This window comes from Solea solea, chromosome 10 (genome assembly GCF_958295425.1).
Source record: "Solea solea chromosome 10, fSolSol10.1, whole genome shotgun sequence".
Classification (NCBI taxonomy): Eukaryota; Metazoa; Chordata; class Actinopteri; order Pleuronectiformes; family Soleidae; genus Solea; species Solea solea.
The window spans coordinates 5,466,140-5,475,764 of record NC_081143.1 but is presented as its reverse complement, the minus strand read 5'-3'; the positions used below and the strand labels follow the sequence as shown (position 1 = coordinate 5,475,764).

The 9,625-nt window shown below is 40.4% G+C and overlaps 2 protein-coding genes across 2 annotated transcripts; both read right to left on the bottom strand.

Annotated features, from left to right (window-relative positions):
- On the bottom strand, positions 1-2,974 carry LOC131466964 (fibroblast growth factor-binding protein 1-like). The gene is made up of 2 exons (XM_058640604.1): positions 2,903-2,974; positions 1-2,560 (listed from the first exon to the last, which is right to left on the bottom strand). The coding sequence occupies exon 2, from the start codon at positions 2,527-2,529 to the stop codon at positions 1,795-1,797; it is 735 nt and encodes a 244-aa protein (XP_058496587.1). The 5' UTR covers positions 2,530-2,560; positions 2,903-2,974; the 3' UTR covers positions 1-1,794.
- A 4,080-nt stretch (positions 2,975-7,054) lies between these two features.
- On the bottom strand, positions 7,055-8,431 carry fgfbp2b (fibroblast growth factor binding protein 2b). The gene is made up of 2 exons (XM_058641148.1): positions 7,562-8,431; positions 7,055-7,403 (listed from the first exon to the last, which is right to left on the bottom strand). The coding sequence occupies exon 1, from the start codon at positions 8,316-8,318 to the stop codon at positions 7,581-7,583; it is 738 nt and encodes a 245-aa protein (XP_058497131.1). The 5' UTR covers positions 8,319-8,431; the 3' UTR covers positions 7,055-7,403; positions 7,562-7,580.
- Positions 8,432-9,625: the final 1,194 nt, after the last annotated feature.

Below are 9,625 nucleotides of genomic sequence, written 5' to 3'. Positions count from 1 at the left end.
TAATGTAGTAAAATAATGTTTTTTTTATTTTATGGCTGAATAATAAAAGATGAGATAAGATGCTTTGGCGAGTGTTTGTACAACCACCTTCCTCTCAACATTCAAAGTCTCATGTTTCACGTTCAAGGCAACAAACATATAAACCATTTATTTGTGATATATGAATACAAGCAGAGATGTTGAAATGATTCAGTTTATGTAGCAGATTGTTACAGTTGACCAGAGGTAGAAGAAAATGACTCCTCCTTTTTTTGTCATCGAGCTTCAACAGTGGTGACAGTTTTTAGGATCTTCACGGTAAAAAATACTCAGTAAAAAAATAAAAATACAACTTAAATGTACTATTTTCTAACAAGACATTATATCAGATCAGTTTCAGTTCATATTTTCTCTTGTTTCAGACCATGTTTGAAATTTTCAAAGCCACTTAAATCACATTTCTCCCTCGTTCTGATGCTTAGACAGAACTTCGTCAGGTCGTCTTTACACGTGTACATGCACTGAGCGGCTGCCATGTGTTTGGCTGCTTAGATATTTGCATTAACAAGCAGTTGAACAGGTGTACCTAATAAAATGGCTTTTAAGTAAACCTTGATTGAGGTAAAAATAGCAAATAGCATGTATATAATTGTCATTTATATATATAAAGTTCTGTGTACTGTGTATACTGTCAAATTTTATAATCTCATTAAATGCTGTAGATTAATATTTTAATCTGACAAGAAACATCTACAGGTTTCAAATGTTTGTGGTAAAAGAAAAATATACAGAATATTTACTATGGGGTGTAAGAAAATATCGATACACTAAAATATTATGATATTTTATTCTTTGAGGCGCTATATCAATATATTCTTGACAGTGGTTTTTCCATTGTATTAAAGCCTCTAACAGCGGCTTTAGGACACGAGACTCTGTCCCCATCTTTGTCCTCTCACTATAGACTATTGTTCTCTTTAAAATGCACAGTTTTTCAATCACATAACCTGTCCTTGCTCATAGTAATCCGATATATATATATATATATATATCGTATATCGTAGATTCTTGCCAATTTGTCGCTCTAATACTGCGTGCCATTTACATCGGAAGTCGGAGCTGGGAGTGAACACATGGCAATTCCTGTCGATAGCAACGCTCGACATGGTGTTTTCAACCTGTCCTGCAACTGAAACATAAATGTGGGTCATAATTTGCCACCAATAGTTACGTTGAGTTGGAGGACAGTCTGGGATGTGTCCAACCAATCTGAAGAATTGTAGTATTTTTATAGTTCAGTGCAACTAACTATGGGTCGTTTTGGTCAACCCCTGAGTACGACCAATAGGTACGTTTTTAGCTGCACCTCCAGTATTTTTTAACTCAACCAGGCACATGTATTAGTGAGGTTTAAAAACCAGACAGGACTAAGTAGTAAGTTACAGACTGTGACATAAAAAAATTGTGTTTGTAAAAGTTTAACATGGGAGTCAAACAGGTGTCATTCACACCAAAGTACAAATCTTCAACAACGAAGCAAACAACCTAAAGCTACTTGATGATGACACACTGAAGGTACCAGGTTGATGTTATTCATACTACCACTAGGGGGCGCCTATTTAAAAATTAGTCATAATTCCTACTATGGGTCCTATGACCCATAGTTGTGTTTTTGTTGGAGGATAGTCTCCTGGGGGGTAGGTGAGGTTGCTCCACTACTAATGAAAGGCATCATAATATTAACCTTTGACCCTGAGGTTAGAAATGTAGTGACAGTGAAACAACATATATAATGAGTCACAAGATGAGAGGAGACTAACAGTCATTTTGCAGGACAGAGAAGAAGAAGGAGCAAACACTGGCCCAGGAGCTGCTGCAGTACTCCTCTGCGGTCTTCCTGTGGTCCGCGCCCCCGCTGCAGGCTGAGGGTCTGACAGAGGTGGAGGAGGTGGAGGACCGTTTGGAGGACCGGGTGGAGGACTGGGTGGTGGTGGAGGTGGTGCGGGTCTGTGGTGGTGTTGGTGTGGTCTCCAGGTCTCCTGACTGAGCTGAGATCACCGCACTGTTGATGTCCAACTTGAAATGCGCATCTCGGGGCGCGCGCTTACACATGCCAGCTTTGACCAGCGCGCGCTCATCCCTGCACACTTTCCCCTGCAGCCTCTTGAGCGCGCGGGCCACCTGCTTCCAGAAGCTCTTGGGGTCGGACTGGAAGCCCGGGCAGCTCTGAGGTTTGGCGGTGTACTCGCACTTCATCTCGGTGGTCCCGCCTTTGACGCGCGCCTCCGGGTTCTCACACTTGACCAGCAGCCTCACCGCCCCCCTCGCGTCCCTCGCCGTCCACGTGCACTGCATCTTGTCCTTGAGTGTGAACTTGCCGCCGCCGATGGCTGCGACCTTGTTCTCGCTCCTCTGCGCTCTGCCGGGCTGTGGCACCACGCTGCGGTCCGCTCCACGAGTTTTACTGCGCACAGACGCGGAGGACAGAGACAGATGCGGACCAAGGAAGACCAGCAGCATCCAGGGAGCGACAGAGCCGAGCAGCAGCATGTCGTCTTTTAATCAAGAGTTATTATTGAACCTGAAAGGAGACACAAGTGACGCAAATTAGGAGATAAATATAAATCTTAAATCCTCAAACTCAGGACATGTGAATGGTCTTTAAATGTTAAACTGTTTGAAATGTAAAGAGCCACAATACATTTATAAACATTATATTAAACATTAATAATAAACATTATATTAACTTTACTGTAACAGTTAGTGTAATTTATCTTTTCTGAACATGAGCGTTATTAACCCAGCATTGTTGTTTTGTTGTTTTCTTATGTTTACAAAATACTTTGCAATAAAATATATTCTATTTTGATTCTATACAAACAAACACAAACCCAATCCATATATAAATAAATACTTAACTTACCGTAAACAACCGAGAGCTCCTGTGCGTAAAAGCTGCTCCTTGTGACCGTCTGTTGTCCCACACATGGCTTTCATACATGTAGAGCGACACGCCCACCATTCCCGCCCAAACACACGCACACACAATGCATTCCCAACCCCCTCACAATGACCTTAACCATCACAACTAACGCCTAAACGTAATCCTTAGGTTAATCCTAACCTCGACCTAATTTTAATATTAACCCTTAAATCAAGTCCTGACCCTCAAAAAACGCTTTTAAGAGGTGACAGAATGACCAGCCAACATGTCCTCACTCCATATGGTATATACATTTTTTGGTCCTCACAAAGATACACATAAAAGAACACAAACACACACATACACACACACAATCTGGTTTCCATGACTTCAGGGGACATTACATTGATCTACATTCATTTCCTGAAGACTTACTCCATAACTACTCCTGGCCTAATCCTAACTTTAACCTAATCTAACACCAACACAAAACCCAGCTCTAAACTCTCGCTCTCTCTCACACACACACACACACACACACACACACACACAGACACAGACACACCTCCCTGCACGTTCATTGAGAAAATCTTGGCAGTATTTTTGGTGTTTGTTGGGTCTTGAAGTGACATGTCTAAACTAAAGAAACTGCCGCTTTAGAGGAGGAGCTCAACCAAAGATCAAAAACACTGTTTGTGTGTAAAAAGGGACGGATTTGTGTGTCCTCGTTTGTACTAAAGACTTTTAACAAGACAGATTATAACCCAGCCACACACACACACACATTCCCAGCTGTACTTTATAGAAATATACAAAGAAATAACAAATGTCTATAAAGTAAGAAGATATGGTTTTTACTGCAGATACACATCAGGTTTGTACAAATACATCACTTTTATCTCTCCTGTAATGATGCAACACCGCACACAAAGACATGTGATAACAAGGAAGGAACCATAGAAATCTGTGCAATAATCTGACAGATTACATCACTTTATTTGCTGTGAGTCACCGTGTCAGAAATGTCAGAGAAAAGATGAAATGAGGGCAACTGGACGTTGGATAACTGAGGATTCCAGGTGTGTCAGGATTTATGGGAATCACCCTGTGCTTGAATGTGTGAAAGATCTATGAAATTAAAATAATCCTCTCCTTCTTGGTGTTTGCAAACAACTTCCTGTTGCATTATCACCTCCATAACCTGGACAACAATGACATTCAGATATATTTGTAATAATATAAAAATAATTGTGAACTTTTTTTTTCCATAAGTGAGCAGCCATGTGTTGTGTTTAAGAATGAAAACAAACTATATAAATCATATAAATACCAGAGTGAAACATCCTAACACATTTGGACACATTTGAGTATTTGCTGATACTGAGTTCTTTGAAAAAGAAAAAAAGAAAATTGAAAACACATTTTATATCCTCACTCAGAGATAAGACAAGAGATCAGTATTTCAGCTTTTATTTCCAGGGATTTATGTCGAGATCGGTTCACCTACGTAGAAGATTAGCCTGGTTTGTAATGGAACATTTCATGTTTAAGTGACAGATACAATTAAATTAGATTTAAATGAATATTTAGTAGCAAGTCCTTTGGTTCTTTTGCTGTTTTATCAAATTGCTACTACTTTGCTGCTCCTCCTGACAGTCCACTCAACTTCTGTTGTCATTGCTTATCTTAAACCCATGGTTCTCAAACTGTGGTACGTGTACCACCAATGGTACGTGAGCTTCCTCTGGTGGTACTTGGAGGAAAAGGAGGAGGAGCTGGGAAATTTTGAAAATGAAACAAATAACAAAGAAATTAATAAATACATTAAATAATAATAATTAGGGACACATTTATCTGTCGCTCCATCTTCATCTAATTTCACTATACCAGTGTGTGAATGTGAGGAAGAGGAGGATGATGGGAGAGTGAATTATCTTATTGGGAATAAATCTGAATAAACTTGGTATAAAAAGTTTGAGAACCACTGATTTAAGGTCATCTACAGGGCAAACTGATTCTTGTATCAAAACATTTCACTGCAAAATGTGGATATAAGTGACAGATATTTACATGCTACTGTGTTGTGCTCCATTGTCATTATTATTATTTTCTATCTATAAACTTTCTTTCTCGTTTTTAGGGCTTAAACAGTCATGTGCTGCACTTGTTTGTGTCTCTAATAAAAAAAACATGTCAATCACAAAAAAGGTGCAAGGTTAGGTTTAAGTTCATGTTTATGGGACAGAGTTAATCTACAGGGACTGCATGGAAGTCAATCACACACACACACACAAGACAATCTATGTGTGTGTGTGTGTGAGAGAGAGAGAGTTCCTTCTCTGCTCAACAGCGCCACCTTTTGGTTTATAGACGTTGACTCAGGTCGACTTACAGGCTGTGACTGAGATGGAGCTGGGATTTATGGCTCTTTGAAGGGAGCCGGGGTCTTGAAGAGTCGTTCAAAAGAATCAGCTCGTTCTTATATTTGATTATTGTCAAGTATCAGCAGACTTTTCATCAAACAAGAAAAAATGATTAAAGAGCTGTTTGTTAATAATGTAAGAAACAAAGTTCCTCAAACGTCTAAATTCTCTCTCTCTCACACACTCTCCTTTTATTCAGCTTCCACTGTCACTGAAGCTGATGTGGGGAAGTGGCTGTGACGCCCCCTGCTGGTTGCACTAAAACACTTCATCGTGAGTAAAGTCATCCAACTTTGACACAAACTGATGAGAAACAAATTTCAGTAGAAATGAAACAGGTGAACTGGTGAAGTGCTGAAAATCCAAACTACTGAAGATTAGAGCATGCTGGATAATTTACTTCAGATTACAGTTTAGTTAAAGGACCAGTGTGTGACATTTAGGAGGGTTTTATAGGCAGAGTTTAAACACTTTAAAATTCAGTACAATTAAGTAAAATATTAAGAACATTAAATAGTAAATAAGTGCAGAGAGTAAGATTTATCAACCCTGGGATTATCATGTAGGACCGGCACATGACAAATTAGATCCTGCTCCTTAAATCCAAGAGTTTCATCTCCATCAGTGATCCACGTAGCATATACAGTAGATATGTAACAGTTGAACAAACACTGATTTAGGACAACTTGTGTAATTTCATAATTTATCCCAACACATGTCAGGGGTTTTCCTTTACATGCTTGAAAAAACAGTTTGGAAATACAAAAGCATCAACTTTAACCGCGTATCAGACTAAAATATAACATTTATTTTTTATTTATTTATTTATGAGTGACTTCACTTAGGCCGGGGTAGTTCAGGGCTTGTTAGAAAAGTCAACCTGTGTATTGTTTGCTTGTTTTTTGTATTAAGGTTTTGTACTTTTTATTTATTTTTAATTTTTATTTGACGACTTAGGACTACATGCACAATTTAAATGACCATAAATTATATAATTATATATTCCACATAATGAGTATATGTGGAATGTATGTTGAAGTTAAACGCTCAATAAAAGATATACATAAAAAATATATATACACACAATATATGATATGAAACTGTGTCTTAAGTAAATTTAGTGATTTACATTAAGACATACACGTTAACTTCCAGACAAAATAACTGGGTGTAAAAGAGGATATAAAAGAAAAGCTATATATATAACATAAAGTTGAATATAGATGCTTATTACATCATTTTCTACATCCTGTGTCTTTAAAAACGTTCACCTTTGAATTTTATTTCGATGTAGTTTAACTCTTCAGTTGCAACACGATGGGTTTGTAATAACAGATGATTAAATAATGAAAGAAGCTGCACTGACTTGAGTAAAGAGACTTGTATCTCCTTTCTTTACCCACTATACATGTGTGTGTTTATGTCTGAGTGCGAGTGTGTGTCTGTGTGTGCAGCCACTCCTGGGCTTGGGCCTCCACACAGATGTCCTCTGTTCCTGCACACAGTGGCTCTTAAGACCTGAGTCCTCAGCTCATACAAAGAAGTGTTTAGGTTTGCTGAGGCGCCTCCTGTGACTGAGCTGCATTATCGTCACCTCGGTCTGTGTCTGCGAATTAACAGCTTCCTCTGCAGTCGTGCAGCAGACGGCGGTGAAACCAAACAAGGGCGTCTTTGAAAAAAGTATGTGTGAAAAAAAAAACACGAAGAAACAGAACCACACAGACGAAGAGAAGAAATCACCACTCAGACTTTATTGACTTTACGTCTTTTACGTTTACTGCAGTGATTCATCATATACATCATATACAAACAGAATCACATGCCTGCTGTATCTCCCCTTGGTCTTGCCGAGAGTGTTCTACAGATATACAAAAATGGAACGTACATTACATGACATCTGTAAACAACACACAGGTGTGGAGTGAGTGATTTTGGCTCAGCCATTTAGATGTTGCAGTGCGGGGAGTTGAAACCTCACAAGGCGATGAAAAGACTCCAGAGGCTCCCATTCAGATCCTGGAGTGGTCAAATGTAGACGAGAAGAGTCCTGACTGGATCTGTCGCTGGCGTTTCTAAACCTGACACAATAGGAAATGCAGGAATTTTTAAACGTTAATAAAGATAAAGGTTATTTCTTGTTGCTTGTTACAGACACATTTCTACAAAAAAAGTAATACATTTCCATTTGGAGTATGCAGGGTTTATGTTTTGCATTTCATGAACTTTATTCACTTACCTTTGCCTGCAGTATCGCCTCAGTTTTGGAACCAGCTAATAACGTAGGAGCAGACGCCGTGGAAGCTCTTCCAGCAGTACTCAGAAGCCACACGGGAGGATGGGGACTCTGGCTGCTCTGTGGTACGAGTAGTGGTCTTCCCAGGCTTGGGGGTAGTTTTCTTGATCTGGGGGGCCTTGCCTGGCTGAGGTTTGACGGGCTGAAATGTCTGTGGTTTGACAGGTTTAGGAGTAGCGACAGGCTTGATCTGGACTGGCACGACAGGTTTTCGTGGCTCCTGCACGGGCTTTGAGGGCTTGGGGTTTGAGGACCTGGGCCAGGAGGTCACAAAGGTCATCTGGGCCTCGTCAGGGTGCTTCTTGCACATCTGTGGGCGGTAGATTTTGGCTCCCTGGCAGGCATGACTGAGCTTCCTCAAGTCCCACATCATCTGGGTGAAGTAGTGGCGAGGGTTGCCGTTGTAAGGACGGCACAGGTTGGGTTTTCCCTGGAAGTCGCAGTAGTAGGAGCGTCCCACAGTCTGGCCCTGGCTAGGACCTTTGCAGGAGACACGCAGGCGAGTATAGTCCCCAGCTCCTGACACCACCATAGTACACGAGTCCTTGGCCTTGGTGTTGAATCTTATGGGCTCATCCCAGATGCTTCTTTGTTGCTGCTGCTGCTGTTTGTTGTCGTTGCTGCCGTTGTTGGTCTGAGCGTTTGACACACAAACAGTCGCTGCTAGGAACAGCAGCGACACTCTCGCCACAGCTTCCATGCTTGTGTTAGTAATGAATGAATGAATGAATGGATGGATGTGGGTTTGGGATAATGTGTATGTATGTGTCCACAGAGAATGTCAGCGTGTGCCAGGGTAGGACGCATACGTGAAGGGCTTTATAAAGTTTCAGCTCACAAAGAAGGTATTATTCAGGTGAGGCCAAAGACCCAAACTCCTCCTCCTGCACTAAACCCTCCCTCTTCCTCTCTCTCTCTCTCTCACACATACACACACGCACACACACACACAAAATCAAAAAAATGATAGATGGGTTAGATAGAGGGAGGGGGGGAACATAAACTGATGGAGGAAATGGGGAGAGGGTCAGTGGTTCTGTTGGACTTGGAGACGGGGCTGAAGGAGGCTACACATGAAGCCAAAGTTTGTGGCGAGACATTATGTACTCTCACATAAGAGTTTCTTTGACTGCTGATGATGAGGAGAGGACGAGAGCCCAACTGCAGCCCGGAGTAATTTGCTGAAGAGCTAAAAGTCGATCTCTGACCCTGTAAAAAGTAAATCCTCTCCATGTTCTCCTGAAGATGCAACGTTAGTTTTGCATCCGAGCTACGAACTAATGCTGTGGTTTCATTCAAACACACAGAACTTTATTTAAAGGGCAAGAAAACTTTCCAAAAGAAATGCCACAAAATGACATTCTTAATGTATAGAATACATGGGAATTGCAGGGACACCAGACTTTTCACAGTTTTTATTGTTTCTTCTACTAACTGACCTGTTCTCTTAATGTTGTGAATTTTTTTTTTTTAACTATTTATGTTTGTTTTATTGTTATTTTGTAAAGTATTTTGCAACCTTTAGGTTAATATTATTATTATTATCCCGCTTTCAACTGTGTGGCACAAAAAGTGAGACAAATTTGCACAAAAATCACCACCGTCTATTGATAATTGTATGTCACATGAAAGGACGACAGTATCCAGTATCAATGTTTTGTTCTGCTTTAAATGTACACCGACCAATTTCAGAGCCCATCTTGGTTTGGTGCCAGTGCAGTTTTAACTTCTAATACTGAACAGAAAAACAGACACTGCCTTTTTTAAGAAATGCATATAATCCACATGAAGCGCAAACCGGAAAAACAGACTGCACATACACATATGTAAAAATGCACACATGCCCCGAGGACGACTTATTTTCATAGCCATCAATCTGTTGGGGGGAGAGAAAATGTTCTCCTGTAAGAAAGATGTGTGTGTTTACAGACGTTCTCCTAAATACAGTCAGTGTGGTCTGATCGGATGTGACAGCGTCACGAAACTGCAGTTACTGCCAAGACCGTC